A 24,868-nucleotide genomic window follows, 5' to 3' on the forward strand; every position below is an offset into this window, starting at 1 on the left:
GAATGGAAATTTTCTAATTATTACATGACCTTTTAAATTTCATATTACTTGATGGTTGCTGACACCATAAACAATTTCAAGGTCTTTCTTGGCTTTTATATGAGTGACTTGAACAGTGAAGAAAGCTATGTCAGTAAATTACAGGGAGTAGTGATATCTCAGAACTCTGCTGTCATTAATTGGAGATGACACTAGCCTGCGAGGGGAAATGTGTCTTCCGAGGAAGAATTCTATGGTGCTTGTACGCTGCTCCAGAATAAATCATCTCACAGTTAATCTTACTTCTTACAAATAAAATTGGCTCTTTATTAAAAATAGCAACATAAATATTAATAAACTTACTTTTTATTAAAGAAAGCAGGATTAACAGGGGAAAAGACTCCAAACACTATTGTAAATTACACAGTTAAAAATGAAATAGAGACAGCTACTATAATAGTAAGAGGCTACAAAACAAAGTGGTGCCCAGAGGTAAGCTATGGTTTTATGTCCTATTATTAAATAAGAAATTTTAAGATGATCTAAGTCAGCAATTACAAAGAAACATTTGTAAAACAACTAGGCATGAAAAATAAGGAGAGATAAATAATTATATTGATATGAACAGAAAAACTAGAGATTAAAAAAATACTTAAGTATTGATTTCTTAAAGAGACTGGCAAGACTAGTTAAAAAAAATACAACTAAAAAGTTCAGAAATAAGAAAAACACTACAATCACAGATACAGAGAAAAATATTTTTAATTATAAGATAAATATATGCAGAAATCTAACAGTTTTAAATTCTATGAAAATGCATGACTTTTTTTTAAAAAATATAATTTTAAAGTTGCTATTCAAGAAGTATGGTTGCCTATATAGGACAAAACCACAGAAGTTTTCAAATTTTTCAGAGGATTACCTTTTATCTTATAAACAGTGTTATGGGGGTTTTCTCTACCCCATCGAGGAAGGGACAGCTTCTACAGCACTAATTTATATCATAAAAACAATAGAGAGATTCTCCCTTCTGAAGCTAAGAAAGAATATAAAAATATGAGATTACAATCTAGTCTTTTTCATGAATATAGGTGTAATAACCCCATTTAAAATGTAGGAGTTGGATTTAACATTATTATACTTTAAAATGGGGGCAAGTCCACCATGACTGCAGACTGTATCTTATGCAGAAAGAGCCCGGTGTTAGGAAATCTTTTAATAATAATAATAACAATTTGTGATATTAGGAATTGTATATTATGGTTATAGACAACAAAATAAACTATATGACAAATCTCCAGATGTCTAGAATGTTTAATGTAATTCAACATGGAATTCCAAAACTGTTTGGTAAAATTGAACCAGAAAACCATGTCCTTTGCCTGAAGGTCTGTATTTCAGTTCCGTAGTTAATATTAAAATCTGATAGGATACTGATGTAGGCATTCCTAAAAAGTCAGGAATCAGAGCAAAGCTATTATCGTCACATATTTGATGAGGTATAAGCACAGCAAAAGAAACAAGAAATTAGCATGAATTTTGCTTAAAGTGATTGGCTATGTAGAAAAGATAGGGATTAATGAGTGTTCTGAAAAGTTATTAGACGAAAAAAATCAAGTGACCCTGCAAGGAACAGCTTTTATAAAAACTCTTAGAAATGGAAAAATGGTCACAGTCAAATAGCAACAAAATGTAAAATATGACCAATAAGTTTGCAACACATTAAAAAAAAAAAAAAGAAAACCTGAATGATACGCAGGGTGTCATCGGTGACCCTGATGCATGGCAAGTGCCTCAGGAGGAGGAGTACACACTTCACAACTATTTCTCAAACAGCCATAACCTTAAAGCAACCCTAAACAAAACAGCAGACTTCCTTTTGGACTTTACCAAAACAGAACTAAAGCTTATTGAGGAGAGCAAACGCAAAACCAGCCAAAAGCCAAAAACATGTTTCTAAAAGTAAGAGCAGTATTATTTCATTGTAAACAGACAATAAAGCAGCCAATGGCATGACAACAGTTCAAATAACAGGCGTCAAGAACAACAAGCACGTAATGAATCCAGAAACCATTCTAGGTGTAAGATTTAATATCTGATAAATGCGAAATATTCAAAACAGTAGAAAAAAAGAAAATTTTCAGTAAGTGATGACATAACAACTAAATAAATACTTAGGCCCTTAATCACATCTATACCAAAAATAAATTCCATTTAGAGAAAATATTTAAATCTAAAACATTAAAATGAAAGGAAACAAATACGCACGTTAACACTGACATGGAGACCTTTTTAAATATATCACCGGGTGCAGATTCATAGAGGGTATTTATTGTTGTGAAAATAGAGTATTTCTGTACATCATAAACATTAATTAAACTGGCACATATTGGGGTTGAGGCAGAAATGTCTGCAACAAACAGAATAAACAAATGATTAGTGGTTTTAATATAGAAACAGCTTTTACAATGTCAATAGAAAGTGAATCCCCAACAGAGAAATCAGCATATGTAACCATGTATTCCTTCAACAGACATTTACTGTGCACCTACTATGCACCAAACCTGCTATGGACAGAGAATGAGGTGTTAAAATGGGGATAAGACAGACTCAATGAATAAGATTACAACTCAAGAACTGGGAGAGGCAACGATTGGGAGGTCACGACTACTTCAACATGGCACTCCAGGCAGGCCTCTCTCACAACTCTGCACCCATCTAGAAGAGATACTATGATGGAGGAGAGAGAGGGTGGCCGTGAAAAGCAGCTTAGAAATAGTAGCATTTAGCAACCTCCTGAGGTACAGAAAAGATCTTGCTTGGCATGTTGCATTGACACACAAGGTAAACAGTAAGCGGGTAACAGCAGAGGCCGTTAGAGAACTGGAAAAGGGTCAGATGGTGCAGGGCTTTGTGAGCCATGGTAAGGGGTTTCAATTTTACTCTATCAGCAATAATTTATTTCATTTAATGGGAGAGAAAGGTCACTATTACCAGGTTATAAAAAAGATACTAGAGTAGGTCAAGAGTGGTGCCTGAGAGAACAGGCATGACTAGCTGATGGAAGTCAAGTGAGAAAAAATGTTGGTCATGGCGCTGAATTTGGAAGGAGGTAAATTAAAGATAATACTAAGTCAGGCATGATTGTACACACCTGTAATTCCAGGGCTTGGGAGGCAGAAGCAGACAGATCGCTACAAACTCAAAGTTAACCTGTTCTACAGAGTGAGTTCCATGCCAACCAGGGCTATGGGCTATGTAGAGATCCTTTCTAAAAAAAAAAAAAAAAAAAAAAAAAAAAAAAAAAAAAAAAAAAAAAAAGCATACTGCTTTGTAAGAAACTAGTCACAAAAGAAGCCAAGATGGCCCCCAGACTTCTGACTATAGAAACTGGCTAAATGGTGATACCCTTTACTGCAACTGACTACTTAAGAGATGGGGGGAGAATGATGGTACAGAAGAGAAAAAGAGGAGAACTTGAAGTTATTCAAAAAGCAAGAGGGAGTGAGACCCACAGCGCTGAGAGAAGGGGCTTCTTTCAGTCACAAAATAGAAGATCAGTTCCGAAGCTGAGGAGCTCTGTCTGCAACTCTGATTTCTCAGGGAAATATAAAAACAAAGCAGACATTCTGGGGAGACACATGCATAGAAACACTAGGTCTAGAAGCAGTGCAGGACTGAGACGACCACAGGAAAACCACCAATTTAGGATATGCAATAATGTGTTGGAAGTAGAACAGGTTGGTTGGTTTCATGATTTTCTTAAAGGAAATGGTCATGACTTTATTACAGTCAGGCTAAAGCAAGACAGAAGTTATCTACACCCAAGGTTGGATTTTCTGCTAGGAAAATAACGTAGAAGAAACCAAGGTTTGAGAGTGCTGAGAGAATTCATTTCGAGGCATGCTATAATGGGCTGTGGAATCTGGGCTAGTCAAGGAACTACATCCAAGACAAGACCTGCTCAACAGTAGAAAAATGAGGTCAACGAACAAAAACTCAGTATATGGGAAGGTGGTGGTCAGAGACTGGAATGCCTGATGTGTCCGTTAGGGTCCTAGCAGCAGACACCAAGACAAAGGTCACTGTGCAGCAGTTGTGTTGAGGGGACACCTGAGAAAGACAAAAGAAAGCAAGAGGGGAGAAAAGAGCCTTCATGCCGTAACGCAGGTTTGAGGTACCTATGAAAGGCAAGAGGAGCTACAGACTGAAGCCAGCAGTCCAAAGAAAGCTTCAGCCAAGGGTTGAACACCCCAAAAGAGTTCATCGAGGGACAATGTATGTCACATGAATGGGCCACCATGGCTACTTTGGCTGTGTTCAGTCACTGGGATAAGCCCAAGAGAAGTCAGACCTCAAAGTAAAGCCAAGGGCGGAGGGCCTGGGAAAACAAGAGGGACTCAGCCAACCAGCCTTCCTGGAGCAGATATGAAAAGGCACATTCCTGTGATCACTAGTGACATTATTCTAGAGACGATCCAGTTTCTAAGGATGATAGGCTAAGGTCCTTGGAAACAAGGACTGAATCCACAGGGAGGAAAGGCTATTGGAGCTGAAGTTACAGGAAGGGGAAAGCCTAACATTTGAGTTCAATTACAGATGTGCATGATACAACTCTGGGTTTGTTAGCCACCCCAGAGAATTTGGACAATTAAAATCTTCTGGCAGATGGGAGTGGGAAGTGGAGCTTGCTGAGAACTTAATGAAGAAAACGAAGCTGGCTTTGAAGAACTAATTATGGAAAGAATCTGAGTGGGAACAGAGTCGTTACTAGAAATAGGGAAACAGAATCTTGTGAGGTGAGGTTGTCAAAGAAGCCAGGATTTTGCACGCAGGCTGAAGAAACGCGCTGCACGGAGCAAGGCGTCCGGAGAGGCAGGGCAGGCTGCGGCAGCGGGGGCCGGCTGAGGAGCTCCGACCGGGGAAGACGCCAAGGCGGCCGTGGATGCAGGGTCTGCAGACGACCTGGGCGCCCGAGGTACGGCAGTGCGCGCGGCCGCGGGGGCGCGCGGCGGCGTCACGGGGCGGCCGACCTGCCGAGGGCGCGCGCCGCGTGCTGGCGCTCCCTGGCGGCGCCGCGGAGCTTGGCGCGGCAGCTGGAGGCGGCCTGGCGCGTGGTGACGGCGCCCGCGGGCGGGCGCAGGATGGCGGCGCTGCGGGGCGATGGCTTCGCCAGGCTTCGGCCCGCACGGGCGCAGCGTACCCCAGGGAGGAAAGACAAAGACACGCCGGTTAGCAACGGGCGGGAACCGTGCAGCCCGGGGCCGAGGCACCGCGTCCCCCCCCCGCACCCACCAGGTAAAGCTGCGCCCAGAAGCCCGGCATCCCGCGGCACTCCACAACAGGCAGGGTTGCAGGCATCAAACCCAAAGTTAGCTGATAACCCGACCCAGGAAGTCTTGTTTAAAATGTTCCCTTAACGCATAACTATGAGTGCAAATAAAATTTCAAAGAGTGATCAATGCAACATAATAAAAAAATGGGAAAAGAAGAGGAAGAAATATTGGAAATGTCCATCTCCAGTCATAAAGTATTATAATTTTATAGTGCAAACTAACTTGCTAATAAAATGTTGTGAGATATAGTTTAACAATAGGAAAAGGTAGTCAAAGAAAAACTCCATTTCACCGGCATTTGTAGGGTGTAAGGGTAATGTACTTCCATATTCAGACAACATAAATTTATAAAATGATGGAGGAAAACCACAATAGTGTGGTATTGTTACCTGTGGGCACTGCAGATAATCTTTATTTTCATTTTGTTTGTAACTCCCAAATGTATACAATAAATGCATTCCACTATTAAAACGTTAGTGATTTTTAAATTTTATCCCACTTATGAGATTATAAAAATAAAGTTATATAGGGCAGCAAAGTGGTAGGCATAGAGATTTAAAGGATTTGGTCCCCTGGGGTAGCTTATCTTTATTCTAAACTCTGTATAAATCACAGTATTACAGAGGATTTCATCCCTTAAAACTTTGAACAGTGAATCAAAACCACTATCTTTTGTAAAATTATACTTGAGAAAAATAAAAGTTTTCTGGGCTTTTGCAAAGTTAATTTCAACTTGTAATTTCCATAGACTCGGAACATGGTTTGCTAAAATCAGAAAGACCTACCATGCTTTTAGAACAAACATTTTAGTGAATGCCAGTGTTTCAGTTTCAGCAATGATCCCTGTATCTGAAAGCATTCAAACTGAGAAAAACTAAAATATTACTTTGGTCTTTCAGTTATAATGAATGCATTTTTTTTTTCCAGAGCTGGGGACCGAACCCAGGGCCTTGTGCTTCCTAGGTAAGCGCTCTACCACTGAGCTAAATCCCCAGCCCCATGAATGCATTTTAAATTTTAAGTTAATACTCAGAGAATCTATTTTGCTAAGTTATTCCAGGAATCTGCACATGGGACAATAACATAGACAAGTGCCAGGGCTTTGTTATTAGATAGAAAATCCACTGTAATGTAAGTCTCGGTGGTCAGATGGCTTTTATTCAGTAATAAACAAATCAAAGATTGGGTGTTTGTGGGAATGTGCCTTGTTGCTTAAGTTGATAACATCATTAATCATACCACACTGCCAGTTTCCTGCCTTCTGAAGGTTTTGGAAAGAATCATCATATCCAGAGGTACAACGTTAAAAAAAAATATCACATGCCAGAAATAAAATTTACAAAGTGAACAAATCCTAAGAAACCAAACACTTGTTAACTTACTTCTTGAGCAAAATAAAGGCTGTAGGAGCTTTTGTTAAAAACACCAACTCTTAAAAAGTCTAACCATCATCAAGTGATTCAAGTTAGTTACCTTTTAATCTTTAAGGAATGTTTCCTGTATGTATATATTCCAGGGCATGTGAAGGTTGAATAACAACTTATGGGAGTTGCTTCTCTCCGGCCACCACTGGGCTCGGAGGACTGAACTCAGGCTGTCAGGCTCAGTAGCAAGCACCTTTATCCAGAGCCATCTTGCCAGGCCTGGTTTCAATTTAATATTTTGGAATGTGCATTATGACTTAGGGGCCTTCCTTAGACAATTAAATAACATAAGGTTCCTCTCTCTGAGAAGGACCATCTAGAAAATTGCTTTCCCACTCTTAGGATGAGTCAGAGCCCCAGGCTAACCCGAATCCGTGTCACTGCACACGGGCCAGGGCCTTGCTTCTCACAGTTTTCAAATGTGCTTTTTCATTTCCTGTCATCCCTCTGCCCAGACACATAAAAGCATCCCACCGTCTGCACACTAGATGGGTAAGTAGTTGTTAACCTTTGAGGAGAGCCAAAGACTCGTCCGAGACTCTGCCTAAAGATGTGGTCACCTTCCAGAGCTTGTGCAGAACCAGCCTAGAAGCTGACTTCCTGAACGTAAACATGTAAGGACAAACATGCCTCCCCTGCATTGCCACTTTTCTTAAGTAGATAGCTGATGCTTCCTGGGGCAGAGGCTGGGGGTACCCTGCAAATTACAAAGTTTTAACTGCTCGGTAGTAACTCTTGATGAGATTTGATTTATTAATTAAATCTGATCCGGCCTTTATCACAGCAAAATGTCCTTCATCTTTTTTTTTCTTTTTAATATGAGGAATTTATTGCTCCTAGTTCTAGAGTCTGGAGGTCTGAAAGTTGTGTGGGAAGGCACAGTTCATTCAGAAGCCACCAAAGAAGGAAACTCTCCTGCCTCTTTCTCCTCTGGCAAGTTAGTCATGCAGGCTTTCCTAGGTTGCAGTGGCCTACTCCATTTTTACCTCTTTTTCCCCATGGGGTTTCCTTGTGTGGCTCTCTCTCTCACATAATGTTTTCTCATAAAGGCTTCAGTCACACTGGATGAGAAATTATACACCCCATCAGGTACCCATTTTCACACAAAATACTTTCAAAACCTTGTTGGCCAATATGTCCTTCATCTTTATAGTCCATTGGGCCATTCTCTCTGAGGCAACAAGTCCACACAATGTTTTTGCAAGGTGACACCAAATTCCTCCAAGACTCATATTAGAATATATGCACATTATATCCTCTCCCATCAAGTTCAAATAAGCATGCTGCTAAGTCAGAAATTTTCTGTGTGGTACAGAGAAAATGTATTCTGTCCTGTTTTTTCGGCAACTCCTCTGGGAAAGACAGTGGCTGCTGCTGATATGCAAAGTAATGAGGTCCAATAATGTGCGCAGTCCTTTGCTCAACAAACCGGAACCCCATGCTATGTGCCCGATATCACAGGTGCACCATCTGCCTTCCCTTTGCAGCTATGTCTTCTCCCTTCCATTGGAGTAGTTATGTAAGTGGGACTGAAGGCTAGAGCAGAGATAAGCGTATCTGAAAATGCCCACAGTCTTTCTGATTCCCACAGGTCTGAGATGGATTTATTTACTGATACTAAATACTAAACAGCACGGAAACAGGTATCAGAAGTTGCGTGCTAAAGAAAAGCATCACCACCGCCTGCTTTTTCCGAGGTATTGAAAGGCCATGTTTTCTTTCATGGACCATATTTTAGAAAGTTGAGCTAAAATATTTAACTCTAATTTCCTTTTAAAAAGAAAACAAACAAAAACAACTGTTTCCCATGTGTGTTCTTCTTACCACTTAACTCATTAAAAAGGTTTCCCCCTCCAACCAACCATCCCAGTTCTTATTCTACACACACACACACACACACACACACACACACACTTTCTGATTGCTGGAGTCTGAAATGACCTGCTCTTCTTCTGCTCTGTTTCTGTTCTCCCTCTGAGACCATTGCACACTGATGGGTAGTTTTGCAAGGTCGGGGACAGTCTATAGTGACCTCTCCACCATTTCCCACTCTGACAAGCCCACCCTGAAGAAGGGTGGGGAGAACACTACAGCGTTTGTCACTGACAGGCTGACTGGCTGACTCCTGAATCATCTTCTGTGTATTCACATTCATACAGCCAGTTCTCATTTGCCCATTGTGTTTGTCACATCAGCAATGGCATTGCTGCCTGCTGGATTAAGCAACATTGTGCCTCTACTCTTCATTTTCAATCATAATCTCCCAATACTAGGCCAACTCTCTACTAGAACACACTGCCACCATTTTAAAAATAACTTCCCACTGAATAAGAGAGGATTCAAGCAAGGCTTGAAATAAAAATGAGCACAGTTAGCTGGGGAAGTCACAAGTAGCATCTACTCAAATACGACACAAATCGAATACATTATGAAGTCAAGCGTGACGTTAAGACCACGTATCCCAACAAATTAATATTACAGATGGGAGACACTGGAGAATATAGTATTTGGATACAAGAAACTAAAATTTTAAAATAACAAATATCTTAAATATAAAATGTAAAATAATGAAGAATGAAATATTGCCTTAATTCAGGTAGTCAACATTAAGGATAAGTTAAGGAAGCAAGTGAAAAGAATGAGAATGAAAATTGCTCGTGCTCTCTCTCTCTCTCTCTCTCTGTGTGTGTGTGTGTGTGTGTGTGTGTGTGTGTGTGTGTGTGCTCTTCCATCCTGCAGGTAACAAAGGGAGGTAGACCCAGTGGTGCTTGGGACATTGGTAGTCACCATTCACTTGCATGGTGACAGGCACCAAGCTAAGTGTTTTGATATACATTACCTCAATTTTTTTTTTATTAAACTAAGTTTTGTAAAACTCTGGTTTGGGGGCTGGTGAGATGGCTTCCAGAGGTCCTGAGTTCAAATCCCAGCAACTACATGGTGGCTCACAACCATCTGTAGTGGGATCCAGTACCCTTTCCTGGTGTGTCTGAAGACAGCAACAGTGTAATATAATAAATACATCTTTTTAAAAACAAAACAGAACTCTGGTTTTTAAACACACCGTGCCCAGCGAGGTCTGCACCTCCGTACGTAAAGAATTCAGGAAAACAGAAGTATTCATTGTGCGTGGCCTAGTGTGCTGGAAGGTTTGCCGGAGTAACAGTCGTGTTCCTGTGAAAAGACGTAGCACTAGGCTGACTGGTGACTGAGACCCTCGGCTTACACTACCAATCGTTATTTACCTGAAGACCAACTCCATGAGGTGGAATGCATACCCAACACTGCTTGTGTAACCAAGAACCTACGTCTGCACAGCCCAGGGGCCTACGGTAAAATCAAAGCAAAGCAAAGCAGAGCCCTGTGGCAATAAAATGGCTCCTGGTGTCACTCTGCTCTACTCAGACCCGGCTGGGCCATCTCAGGGCAGCTTCCCCCTAATGCAGTGGAGCAAGTACAGAGAGCACAGCCAGACTTACACAGAGAGGCAGAACCCTCAGTCCTAATGGGATGACTCTTTCCAGTCTCTCCCTAGGGGCTCGGGGCTCGGGGCTCGGGCCCCCTCTAAAGTACACATGGGCTCAGACTGAGGCAGCGTGCACAGGGCCTACTTGGGTCTGAATCAGATGGGGTCCTAGAGCTGAAAGGAGAAGCAGGTACATGCCTGATTCCGGAAGATGTCTCCAACTGATAGTCACTTGCAAATGAAAATTTAGTTTTTTGCCAAGGGAGTCTCACTGGGCAAACTATCTTTCAGGGTAGGCTGTGTGCCCAACAGAGAACAACTCAGAGGCCTCTCTGAAGGTATCTGGTCTCAATGTCATAGCAGGGGGGTTTCTCTCCTTCCGTTTTTTATTTCACTCTTCATTTTTTTTCTCCCTTTTTACCCTGCGGGTTTCATACATATTGTGGCTTCTAGCACTGTATTTTTATGGGACTCCTGAGTGTGCAGATGAGGGGGTCTCTACATCTGTATCTGTATTTTTGTGCCTTCTCTTGGGTTCTTTTCCTTGTTTGTTTCTTCTGTCAGATTCCAGTGTACTGTTTTTATTTTTATCTTATTTTATTATATCTTGTTTTATTATTATCCCTCCTTATAAGCCATTTTGTTTTCCAATGAGAGACAGAAAGGGGGTGGATCTGGATAGAAGAGGAATTGGGAGAAACTGCAAGGAGTAGAGAGGAGAAACTATAATCAGAATATATGAACAAAATCTGGTTTCAATAAATGGAAAAGTATTTTTTTAAAGGAAAAGAAAAGAAACTCTGATTGTAATTTGCTCTCCCACGTTTGCCTACCTGGGGAAAATGTATAGACTAGGAGAAGCCACTCTACCTCGACTTCCCAATGTAAACTGAAGAAGTGGCACTGGGCATTCACACACAGTGAATAGTACTTGTGAGGCTAGAGGAGCCCACACCGGATGGCCTGTGAAGGCTGTGTTAGGATTCCCAGCAGCCATAGGAGGCTGGAAATAAGAGGATCCCTGGAGCTCCCCAGCTAGGCCAGCCAGCTAGCCCACCACTCCAGCCAGTGATAACTCCAAATTGAGGGAAAATCCCTCTAAACAACAAAGTGGAGAGCAGTTTGGACAAACAGGCAGTGTCAACCTCCATCTTCCACATACGTGCTTCCACATAAACATATCCACACAAATACCTGCATTTACCTCCCGAAAACGCACGCACGAACGCACACACACACACACACACACACACACACACACACACACACACACACACACACACACACACACGGCTTAGTATTTATAGTAGGGTTGCTTCTCACTGGCCCTAAGAGTGACCGTTTGTACATTACCACTTAGACTATTATAAAAATCTAAAAGGAAATGAATTTCCTTAAAACTCCTGTCATTTCCTTCTCAGTTTTTGTTCTGTTGTTATTTTGTTCTGAACAGGGCCTAAATTACTTTAAGCAAGTGCTGCACCACTAAGATGCACCCCCTGCTTTCTGCTTTCTTTTCTTCTTTAAAAAGAAAAGCAAATGTTCTAATTTCTCTCTTTGGTAACTAGCAGTAATTGCTGCTGTGTAAATTTCTCTAAATAATTTTTAACATCAGCATGATTCATTAAGAAATATCAATGTCCATGGACGTTTCTCTCTAAAAGAAATGTGAACAGTATACTATATTAAACAGAAGGTTATTCCATATGATATACAGGAAATAGGGATTATTTTAAAAATCTGCCCATTTGGGTTAACAAAAAGCAGTTGCCTAAGTGATACATACGTAGAAGTTCCTGGATGAAAACATAAAAATACCTGGATTCTACAACTTTGATATATTATTGAAGACACTTTTTAAAGATACCAAAACCATGAATGATATGCTGCAATTTGCATTAGGGTAACGTATAAATGTATATGATTGCATATACATAAAACAGCCCAAGTGTCTTAAAAGCCCAAGACACTGGTAACTGCCTACCTCTAGGGAAGTCCAAAAGAAAAGGGGATGTAGTAGAGAGAAAACTAGAAGACCACAGCACCACGTTCTGCAAACAATCCTTATGAGACAGCTTTGTTCAGTTCCTCAGTGACTACACATGACCTGGCCAATCGTTTTTCTCCATTTTGAAAGGCAGTTACACTAAGTCTCTCCATCTCCATTTCAACAGAATTATGGCTCAACAGGTGTAAATAAAAAGCCAGCTGGCAAAAGAAAACCATAAGCCCTGCACTGTAGCAGCTGACATCGCAGTTATTTACACTTCTGCCTGCAGGTTTCATGAAGGCTGTGAACAGCAGTGTCATCAAGAATTTGGAACAAAATCCAGGTTTCCAAGCTTGACAGAGTTTCTCGTCTTTCTGTTCTGTACCAAGCGCGATTCTAGTTAACAACCAAACTACTGCCTCCCATACACATCCCAATAAATGAACAAATCTCAGATGGACACACAGAGAAGGAACGCAGACTTCTAAGACAGTGTAAAAGTAGATCCTGAAATAAGAAAATGCTGAAATGAACCCTTTGATTTCCATATCCCCAAGAGAAAACAGCAAAAGAGAAAAGGATACAGAGAGGCCAAGAGGAATGGCATATAAAGAAACCAAAGCTCAGCTGGCTCCTTACAGGACAAGGGAAATGGAACAGGCCTAGTGACTTGTTCACTGATAACCTCATATGCCATTGCGTTAAACCGATTAAAAGCCTTGGTCTTCAAGGGCTAGATTTGATTCAGGAGAACAGAAAAATTAATATGAATGCAGTATCACAAAGAATAAAAGTGAAAATGAGTAGAAAGGGTGGATGTTGAAACCTCACTGGAGGAAGAAGTCTCTGTGGGCTAGAACCACCAGGGATAGATTTACAGAGGGCAGGCTCTAAAGTCTGTATGACCAGAAAAGGGACAGTGAGGAGATCAACAGGAATCTCTTTGAGTTGGAGGGTGACGATGAAAGAAGGCAGTTAGTTGGTAAGGTCGGCTTTTATGGCTTGCTTCTAAGTAGTAAGTCCATTAGAAATGCTCAAAATTATTTTTTTGAACACTGAGTTGCCAAACCTTCTTTAGAGAATGAGATACACGGCAAGGAGGGCATGCTGCTAATACGTCCAGACTGACTGGCGGAAGAAATGGCTGACAGGCACTTGCTGCTCTTCCAGACTATCTGAGTTTGGGGCCCAGGGCTGCACACATTGAGCAGCTAGCTCACAGCCACCTGCAGCCCCAATTCCAGAGCATTCTACACCATCCAGCCTCTGCGGATAGGTGCATGCATGTGTGCCTGAGCACATACACCTAAATACAAATAAACTTATACCTAAATACAAATAAACTTATACCTAAAAACAAATAAACCATTTTTAAAGGAGCTGGGTGAGTAGGCTCAACGACAAGATCAGCATGCACCTAGATGCAACCTTTTTTGTAGGCAGGGTCCTGGGAATGAGAAAGGTTATTGTTACACAGAACATCTGGCAACCATTCCCAGTGTTTTCTTGCAGGTACCTCATATCATTTCCTGTCACAACCTTCAAACTCAGAAATCAGCTCCACCCAAAAAGCACAAAACCAGGAAATAAGGGAGCCAGCTTTCCTTTAGAATTATGCCCTGGGCCTGCTGAATGAAATAAACTCTGAGTTTTTACAAGAAAGTCATCTAAATTAAGATAAGAGGGAAAGCATCTTTGTAATCTACTGATTAATCTTTGTAATGGGTGAGCTATTATTGATAACATACTGATAAGTCTTGCAACATCTTTTCAAGCAAAATCTCTCTCTTGAATGTTGGCATATAGGCAAGAAAGAACAACATGTATGAAAATTCCATTAAACAAGTAAGGTCTTAAGTCAGAGAAAACATTCTAAAATTCTACTCTGTCTTTATTATTCACACACCTAAGTGTGCTAGCACACATATAACCCTCTCCTAGTGCTATGCCGGAGTATGGGTTGCTTTGTGGAAAACTACATGTTGGGACAGAATCCGTGTTTACAAAATTAAAAATAAATGTTTAAAACACTAGTAAAAGCTAATCGTTATACTACGATTCTGTGACGCAGCAGTCTGTTTTGTATTGTTTGATGGGAAGGCAGATCTTCTAATATTTAGTGATTTGTTCACAGTTAAAACATAAGAGGAAAGAAACTATTTTTAAGAAATTTGAACAAAAAATGATAAAGCCCGCCCCATTCATCTATAGATCCTGTAAGAACAAAGGCATAGCTTACTCTATCTCCTTCTAATTCACGTCTGTCAGCATTCTATTGTTGAGCTTAAGCTGTAGGGTCAGACTTGTCCAAACTTTACTGAGAGGACACGTGGTCTCCTGGGAATTCTTCCCTTTAAAATCAGATTTTAAAAGACAGTCCCCAAAAGTGGACAGCTCAAAGGGTATGCAGACTTACATTTCTGTACTGAATGTGTGGGCTCAATGATAAGTAGTGCTGACCTCCTAAAAGCTGCCTGGTGAGCCTTCCTGAGGACACCTCGGTGTACAGTAAACAAGTGTCTCCACATCTCAGGACAAAGCATTCATCTGAACCCTGGTGATGGCTCAGATCCGAAGTCAAAGCAAGTTCTATTGCTAGGTTCTTCCTTCGGGCAGGTAAAACAATGAAAGAGCAGTGAAGTTCAGAAGAATGTATATAACAATGTTCTAACATGGGATCTCATAAAACTACAAAGCTTCTGTAAGGCAAAGGACACTGTGGTTAGGACAAAACGGCAACCAACAGACTGGGAAAAGATCTTTACCAATCCTACAACTGATAGAGGGCTCATATCCAAAACATACAAAGAACTCACAAAGTTAGACAGCAAGGAGACAAATAATCCTATTAAAAATGGGGTTCAGAGCTAAAGAAAGAACTCACATCTGAGGAATGCCGAATGGCTGAGAAGAACCAAAAGAAATGTTCAACATCTTTAGTCATAAGGGAAATGCAAATCAAAACAACCCTGAGATTTCACCTCACACCAGTGAGAATGGCTAAGATAAAAAACTCAGGTGACAGCAGATGCTGGCGAGGGTGCGGAGAAAGAGGAACACTCCTCCATTGTTGGTGGGATTGCAGACTGGTACAACCATTCTGGAAATCAGTCTGGAGGTTCCTCAGAAAATTGGACATTGAACTGCCTGAGGATCCAGCTATACCTCTCTTGGGCATATACCCAAAAGATGCTCCAACATATAAAAAAGACATGTGCTCCACTATGTTCATCGCAGCCTTATTTATAGTAGCCAGAAGCTGGAAAGAACCCAGATGCCCTTCAACAGAGGAATGGATACAGAAAATGTGGTACATCTACACAATGGAATATTACTCAGCTATCAAAAACAATGACTTTATGAAATTCGTAGGCAAATGGTTGGAACTGGAAAATATCATCCTGAGTGAGCTAACCCAATCACAGAAATACACACATGGTATGCACTCATTGATAAGTGGCTATTAGCCCAAATGCTTGAATTACCCTAGATGCCTAGAACAAATGAAACTCAAGACGGATGATCAAAATGTGAATGCTTCAGTCCTTCTTTAAAAGGGGAACAAGAATACCCTTGGCAGGGAATAGAGAGGCAAAGATTAAAACAGAGGCAGAAGGAACACCCATTCAGAGCCTGCCCCACATGTGGCCCATACATATACAGCCACCAAACTAGATAAGATGGATGAAGCAAAGAAGCGCAGGCTGACAGGAACCGGATGTAGATCTCTCCTGAGAGACACAGTCAGAATACGGCAAATACATAGGCGAATGCCATCATTAAACCACTGAACTGAGAATGGGACCCCCGTTGAAGGAATCAGATAAAGGACTAGAAGAGCTGAAGGGGCTCGAGACCCCTTATGAACAACAATGCCAAGCAACCAGAGCTGCCAGGGACTAAGCCACTACCCAAAGACTATACATGGACTGACCCTGGTGACCCTGGACTCTGACCTCATAGGTAGCAATGAATATCCTAGTAAGATCACCAGTGGAAGGGGAAGCCCTGGGTCCTGCTAAGACTGAACCCCCAGTGAACTAGATTGTTGGGGGGGAGGGTGGTAATGGGGGGAGGATGGGGAGGGGAACAGCAATATAGAAGGGGAGGGGAAGGAGCTAGGGGGATGTTGGCCCGGAAACCGGGAAAGGGAATAACAATTGAAATGTAAGTAAGAAATACCCAATTTAATAAAGATGGAGGAAAAAAAAGTATATAAAAAAAGAATTCACCAGCCCAAAAGCTGCAGCTCTGAAACCTAAAACTAACACACTTAAATCATGTGGCCTTTAATAGCATCTTTTCTCCCTTATACTCTGGCTAAGGATGCTTAATTAAGTTAATCACATGGACTATACCCTACTTTTTAGGGTATATTGACTTTTTATGTATGGTGTATGTCGTACGTGAACATGAGTGTATAGGGGCATGTGCCCATTCATGCCCATGCAGTGACCAGAGGAGGACATCAAGCATCTCCCTCGGTTGCTATATCAGCTAGACTGGCTGGCAGCTTCTGGAATGAATCTAGCTATCTCCAAGATCCTGGGGTTACAGGTACATTCAGCTGCTCCCAGCTTTGCCTGCATGGGTGCTGAGATTCAAATTTAGGTCCCTGTGCCCTGGCCCCTACTTTATGCTGTCTGAATTAAAACACAGGCCATTCCTGTCTGGTCAGAGGCATAGCGACTGTTCAAAAAGAATGCCTTCACTTCGAAACTATGGGACTCAACAAAAGAAAATCCTGTTCACTCCAAGAACACTAACAAATTGTTTTGTCCAAAAATAAAATATTTATCTTTAAAAGATTGATGTGTTAGGGCTAGAGTGATGGCTCAGTGATTAAGAGCACTGATTGTTCTTCCAAAGTTCCTGAGTTCAATTCCCAGCAACCACATGGTGGCTCACCACCATCTGTAATGGGATCTGATGCCCTCTTCTGGTGTGTCTGAAGACAGCTACATAAAATACATAAAATAAATAATTCTCTAAAAATCAAAAAAACAAAAAGAAAAGATGTCTTTTAAATTATCACAGATTTATCTCAGATGCTTTCTGAGTAAGTAAAACACATCAATGAAGTCCCATTTCCTCATGTTATTACAACTCATGTGCCACTTCTGAGGTAATATCAAATGCTCTGTTACTTAAGGAGAGGCAAAGCCACAGAAAACCAGTGCAAGCCAGACACCATTTCTCAAATGCGCCATTGAAATAGAAACATAAAACCTAGGCATTACCCTAAATTACCAAATAAACCAAAAGAGTGCAAGAAGTAGTAGTTACATTGACTCTATCGTTCTGTCTGGTGACTGCTTTAAACCCTGTGGCTTCCACATCTGCATCAATACTAACAGTTCTTAAATGGCTACCAAGGGCAGTTTTTCTCCTGACTGCTGAACCTGAATGTTCTTCTCCTGTTGAGTATTTCTACTTAGATGTGGGGCGAGCACCTCAAACTCAACACATCTAAAAGTTAATTCATTCACTCTCCTTCTCCTCAATTCCCTACCTTGGAGAATTCTGCCCAACTAGAATGCCTGAAACTGGAATTATTCATTTCTTATCTCCATTGTCCAGAAAATTCTACTCCTGAAATTGTGTTGGCAGCCTTCTCTAGTCTTATGATATCATGTAAATTCTGCCATTTACATGAATTTCAGCTCTGTCACTCTTACAAGCTGATGTTGGTTCCTAATTAATTTTTCCACCATTCACACCTTTTTACTCCATATATGTCTCCTCAGAAACATATGAGAAAACCCATTTAAAATTCTTCAGTGGTTACTCCTAATCTTGAAAATATAATTCAAAGTATTTACTGGGTCCACTGTCTAATCTCATACTCCTTCCCTTAATCTAATGTTTCTAGTCTCTGAATCTATCTGGGAATTTTTTGTGCCTAACTTTCAAAACTCAAGGATGAACTTAGGAATTAGAAGTGGCTTGCCCCCCCTGTGTGCCTTAAGAACACACCTCTGTGTCCTTACAGTGCACTCCTCCCACAACAGTTGAAAGCAAACCTGTTTCCTAGCACCCAAGCCACGCACACACAAAGCTGAGCTCAAATGTCTATAGAATGGATGATACAGAACAGTATGCAGATGAGTGACAGAACAGCGGGAGCTGCAGAACGCATAGTCCATGAAGTTCTTAGGCATTTGATAGCTGAACAAGTGCTATGTGGGGGTTGGGGGATATTTAATCAAGACATATTAATATAATACCAGCATGGGAAAGACTGAGGCAGGAGGATTTGTGTTCAAGTCACACAGTAAGTTCCACACTTGTCTGAGCTATATTACAAGACCTTGTCTAAAAATCAACATAAAAACGTTTAATTCACTTATGACTGAAATACTAACTTCTCCACTGTTATTTTAACATTTCTTTCATTTTCTACTCATTAAAGTTTAAACACATTTTTAATCTCTAAAAGGGACATAAATACCAAACTTCAGATACAACTTGTCTCACAAGTAACAAACTCTTTCATTAATATGTGATACAAAAGTGTGATTCAGTCAGGAATCTGGGCTAATGGGCCTAGCAAACACCTGCTTGACTACATGCCTAGGACACCACCCATGCACCACCCTACAACCCCCACTGTCCTGCAGTCATATTGGTAAACTTCCTCTCACGCATCACAGCCCCAAACAAAACTCGGTTTTGGTTTTACTTCCAGGTCTTTTGATGTATTCACTATAGAAGTAGACAGTTTCATAGTCTTGAAATAACTAAATGATCTGTGCTGATAAGAATTTAAAAGAACTCAATTTCACTGGAGTTGATGACAGGAAGCTAAAGGATCTAAGGCTATGACACATGACAGGAAGGTCACACATTTTTAAACATGTAACAGGCATACTGATCCAAAATTCTGAAGTCTGAAACTTTTTGAATGCCAATGACAACACAAATAGGAAATTCCCAACCTGACCTTGTATGGTAGCTCATAATCAAGTGCAGCCACATTAAAGATACTAAGTAAAACCTTCAGACTGTATGTGGAGTGTCTACAAAACAAAAATGAACTTCACTTTTCATGTTAGATCTTATCAGGTATCCTATTAGTTTATATGTAAATATCCGAAATTCAAAACCATCCCAAATCTGAGATAATTCAGGTCTCAAGCAGTTCAGACAAGACATAACCTGTCCATAGGGTTAGCTGCCACCACCAGAAACTACAGTCTATACACAAGGAGACAGCCCAGCCCAGACACCTTTACCCAGTTTCAGATTTCCATAGGCAATTCAAGTTCATATTCTGGCTGAACAACCACCCACTAACATAACCCAAGAACCCGGCCTCACAGAACTCCTTTAAGAACCAAACTCCTCTTGTACTTTGAAAGTAAGAATTGTCATAAAAGCCATGTAACCCAAGTATGCAAATGTGTTTTGAGTCTAAATTAAGTCATAAATACAGATTAACAGTGAGAGTCTCTCAATAAAGAAATGGCCATGGAATATTTCTAGAGAAGTTTTAGAGAACACTAAACTGACAGACTCTACTCAAAACTCATTTCCTAAGCAAATACTATTTACTGGTTACATATTGTGTAGTGGATGCTGTGCTGGGCATGAAGACACAGGACAAATGGATATGCTTCTCTTAAATGGTCTTCCTAGTTAGGGAGACCTCACCATAAAATAACACTGAAATAACTGCTAAAAGGGAAAAAATGTAAAGTGGGACTGATATCCTGAAGGGACAGCGACAACTGCCATGGAGACAGGGAGAGCAGGTCCTCAGTAGAGATGGGAGGTAATACAAGGGAAACTTCAAATGAGTCTACAGTTCCTTGTATGAGTGTGAGTGACTCAGGCTTTCCACTCCAGAAAGCCTCTTGCTCCACCTGAGGTGACCCACCATGTAAGCACAAAATGGTTGGTTAAGACGGTTATCACCTTCATCACTATGCTGCTGCAGACATGACACAGGTGATCTAAGTCAAGAGAGGACAGAGGTCAGGAAAGGTAGGGCAGAACTGAAATGGTAGGGGCTGAAAGAAGAGGGCAGGCTAAGAGAAGAATGAGATGCTGGTTTTCAGGTAGGAAGAAGACAGGCAACTCTCATTGCTAAGGTGAATAATCAGGAAGAATATCTTTGTAAGAAAAATATAAAACTAAATAATGTCCTAAAGGGAAGAAAATTTAAAACATGTCTTATTGACAAGCAACATTTAAGCTGATTCTTGAAAAATGAGTAAATTAGTCACATAATGAACATAGGAAATCAGCTCTGGCAACAGCATGGAGGAAAGGGAGGAAAGCGAGGGAACAAGGTTGGTTAAAAGACTGTTACGAAAGGGAATGTTAGAGACAAGATCTATACTGAAATACTAATGGAAGCAATAGCAGGAGTCAAACATGAAACTTTCAGAAGGAGGATACACACTGATCAGCAAGAGTGTAGGGAAAATATCAAGATACTTTCCACAATTCTGATTAGCCAGGTAACTGGAAGGGCATATATGAGAACTATTCAACAGGGAATACAGAAAAGAAAGGTGAGTTGGAAAGGATGATAATTTATTGAAAAGATGAGTTGCATTTTATAAAATTCAGTGGGTATGCATTAAAGGTCAATTAAAATTTATCAAAGATCATTAAAAGCATATTTGTACAATATGCAATTAGTTACAGAGCAATAGTCAATATAGCACTTCTGTAAGTTTGAAATTGCAAGCACTACTTAATAGCAATGTCACAACTGTGAGACCCACACAGAGAATATAGGTACAAGCCATAGTAACAGACCTAAATAGCAACTCATGATTAAAGGCTATGCTCATTAGACAATGAACCCAAAGCCAGGATAGACTGTGGACTACTGGTAAACCTGAAACTGATGTCCTGTTCTGTTCCTCCCTTCTTTTAACAATCTCCTATAGCACAAAGCACTGGCAGCACTTGCCTATAAGTTGTTCTTATAGCCACAGCCTAATGTTCACCAGGAAAAAGGAGTGGAGAAGATGGGTAGAAAAAGAGAGGGATAGGGAAAAGAGAGATAGAGGAATGGAGGGAGTGCTTCCCTGAATTTCATGACTTAGAACTATACATTGTTGAATAAGATACTAACAGTTAAGAAACTATTAAACTATTAAATGGTTCTGCCAAAAAAGGCATCAAGCTCCAATACAAATTAAAGGCCCATAAAATAACGGTTTGCTCTAACTTAATAAACTGCTGTGTATCTTGGCTTTATCTTAGATGTTACATCTGACTTTACATTAAACAGTTAGAGTAATGCCCCCTCAAAAGGCCACAAACAACATATGGCCAAGCAAGATAACCAGAAACTAGGTGCTAGAAAGTCCTTCAGCAGTTACTTGATACCAACTTCACTGATCACTACAAGAGTCACTGGTGTTCTTGGACTCTTAAATGAGGGGAAGAAGAGCAAGTATATTAGGCACCTGACTTTCCCGGAGTAACCACATGGCAGGACCAGCAGAGAAAACCTGCCCAAAGACTACTACACGACAGACACGCCAGCAAGCTCTGACGCCTAGCATGAAAGAGAAATTTGCTCAAATATACCCAATTCAGTTAATCATATTTTCCCTTAAGAGCCTGAACCTAAGCTACATGGGGGAAGGAAAGCAGATAAAAGTAACAGGAAAGGCAGGGAGTATAATTGATGGAAGTAGTCTCCAACTATATTGAGAAGACAGTGAGATATCTTTTTAAAGTAGTCTTAAAAGAGCTAGAAGAGAAACAATACATCTTGTCGCCAAGACAGCAATACCCAATCACTAGAGTTGCCTCGATTTCCCCCTTAGATTTCATATCGCCTACCTAGTGAAAATCTAGTGAAGCCAAAGTGATGGGATTTCCACAAGGCCTGGCCACTTCTGTCTCCCTTACGTTCCTCACATAAAACTTTCAGAAAAACCTCCTCCGCCTACCAGATACAAGTTAAACAAAATTATGTATTTGCAACCAAAAAAGGGGGGGGGGGGGATGAAAGATCCTAACAGCTGCTTTTTGAGCACATGTACTCACACACCAACTTTTAGATACTAGACAAGCTAGGTGGTAGCCAGCAATCCAAGCCTTCTCATTCTCAAACTATTTTATAGTATCTGTGGTTTAGGTATAATGTTAACGAACCCTAGTTACCTAGCCTAGAGAGAGGAGCTCAGAAAGAATGATAAACCTTAAAAGTTAACAACTTAGGTCTGAGGAAAGGAGTAAAGAGCCTATTGTGAGGACCTGGATTTGGATCCCCAGCATCTACATAAAAAGTTAGGCATGGGAGCCTGTGTATGCAACTCTCGTACAGGGATGGGAATTTGGGAAAAACAGGTAGATTCCTCCAAGCTAGCTTCAGTCTAAACAAGCAGTAAGAGCCAGCTTCTGTGAAATACCTGTCCGAAACATAAAAGTAGAAGGCAATCATGCAGGACACCTGACGTCAACCTCTGGACTGCATATGTATGTGCACAAGTAGGTACACACATATCTGTGTGCACACATGTGCACACACAAAAATTAACTCTTCATTACAAATTCCATACTTCAATATTAACAAGAGCACCAGAGTCTTTATAAGAAACAAACTGATCTCGTTTAAAAGCTCCTCATTCTGTGTGTGCATAAATGTTTGTGTGACGGGCTGGGGATTTAGCTCAGTGGTAGAGCGCTTACCTAGGAAGCACAAGGCCCTGGGTTCGGTCCCCAGCTCCGAAAAAAAGAAAAGAAAAAAAAAATAAATGTTTGTGTGACAATTTTTGTGGTAAATGAACTGACTTTCTTAGCATTCCATTGAATAAATGTTGATTAGTCAAGGTGGTCATGCCCAGAAATGACAATTGGAAAATATGAAGATGCTTTATGAAAAAGTGGCGACCCGCTGGCCTATCTCACACCCTGAACCTTGCCCACAGAAAAGATAATCATCAGACATTCTCAACATGAACCCATGGATGCCCAGTGGGCAGCATACCACAGAACTCCATATATTAATAAGCAAAAAAAAAAAAAAGAAGGAAACAATTCTCCTACAGAGACTCCTATTTCTCTAAGTATCTCTAAATAAAAAAATTAGAGAAAGCTTTCCCTAAATCCCCCAACTCTCACCTGACCCTGTAATTCAATTTCTTGTGCAACTGTGCCTACTGCTTCATTCCTATTTCTCTTAGAGGTATTCCTTCCTTTTCTAGTCCCATCCTAAATCAAAGCTACCAGTCAAAGTTAACACATAGATTTGAGTTCAGGGCTACCAAGGCACCTTACTAGCCAACAAGAATCTCAATTATTTCTTAAAAACATTTGTACAGCTGAGAACGTCCAACTGAAAGATATGATTCTGTTTCTCACAGCTAATATATTTTCAGCATATTCTCAAATAAAAGGGATCAAAGTTCCTTATTCAAAACCCTAATCATAAGGAAAATTATACTCTTAAGGTTATTTCTTACATAGTAATATCTCATCTGATCATAACATTATTAGATATTCTAAAAGTGTTATCAGACTATACAGAACAGTAAAGGCAGAAGGCTCAAGCATCCAAACAGGGCTTTTGGAGTTTTTGAGAGGTAGATAACTTAACCATATCCTTCCATCACTTAAACATTACTTCACTTGCCAGAAATATGCCTCAGGTACTAGACACAAGCATTTGAGTACCAGATCATCATGAGGGGCATAAGGCTGTAATCTCAGCACCCAGGAGGCTGAGGGGTGGGACCATCTTGAGTCCAAGTTCATCCTAAACTATATATATAGCAAGTTTCAGGCCACTCTAAGGTACATAGTGAGACCCTATCAAAAGAGAAGGGGCTAAAAATGCCATTCAGTTGTAGAGCACCTGCTTAGTATTCATAAAGTCCTGGACTCAATCTCAGCACCACCACAAAAAAATAACAAAAGCAGCCACATTTCTTTAAGATTTCAATGGTTCACCCAGGTCCACAGAGATGCAAACTCAAACAACAAAAGTTCCAAGGCCAAAAAACAAGATCAAGAATGGTCAAGTTTGTAAGCAAACTCTCCCGGCAGGTAATTTTAACCGCAGGACCTTAGCTGAAATTTGGAGGGCTGCCATTACTGACTACTACTGAACAGGCTTCTGATGGGTGCCATTTCTTTATCTCTCTGTAACGTGTCCATCAGACACTCCCAATTCAGGCAGAGTACTCCTGAAGATTCTATTCTGTCCACAAGAGAATGCCTTCAAATAGTCGTTTTTAAAAATCCAACAATGTTTTTCAATTAGTATTTGTTCCATGTCAGTATTTTGCATATGACCAAAAATATTTGTGTGTCAGAACAGATGCCAACAAGATTTTTGAAACAGATGGATGGTTATGGGGGAGGGCCATAAAAACAAAGCTTAATTTACAATGAACATTCTTTTCTGAAACTCCCTAGTATCTTTTTAAGAGCAATGAGAAACAGTAACTTTAAGAAAGATAAGCTGCTAACATCTGATTAGAGGATAATTGATAGCAAATATGTTGTTACTCTAATTAAGTACAAAAGCAACAGAACTGGTGTGCAACAAAGTTCTTTTCCATCTAAATTTAATTTAGTAGTAATAATAAAGTTCTCATCTGCTTGTGCCATTCAAGTCTTCTCTAAAACCGATTATATCTAACATTTATAATAACATGCCAGGCACTGTTCAATCTGTTTTAATCTTCTGCTCAGGGGG

General features: G+C 40.5%; 1 protein-coding gene and 1 long non-coding RNA gene across 7 annotated transcripts in view; one reads left to right on the top strand and one right to left on the bottom strand.

The window, feature by feature from the left end:
- Positions 1 to 278: 278 nt before the first annotated feature.
- Positions 279 to 24,868, bottom strand: part of Zfp800 (zinc finger protein 800) — a 213,530-nt gene continuing 188,940 nt past the window's right edge. For all 6 annotated transcript variants that reach the window (XM_063286482.1, XM_039108103.2, XM_039108106.2 and 3 more), the window contains exon 6: positions 279 to 5,156. In XM_063286482.1, coding sequence (XP_063142552.1) covers positions 4,997 to 5,156 — 160 coding nt within the window. In that variant the 3' untranslated portion in view covers positions 279 to 4,996. The remainder of the gene's footprint in view (positions 5,157 to 24,868) is intronic.
- Positions 6,239 to 23,197, top strand: LOC120102248 (uncharacterized). Its single transcript, XR_005503498.2, has 2 exons — positions 6,239 to 6,278; positions 7,195 to 23,197. It is a non-coding gene; the product is annotated as an uncharacterized LOC120102248 (long non-coding RNA).

The sequence above is a fragment of the Rattus norvegicus genome, chromosome 4, assembly GCF_036323735.1.
Source record: "Rattus norvegicus strain BN/NHsdMcwi chromosome 4, GRCr8, whole genome shotgun sequence".
Classification (NCBI taxonomy): Eukaryota; Metazoa; Chordata; class Mammalia; order Rodentia; family Muridae; genus Rattus; species Rattus norvegicus.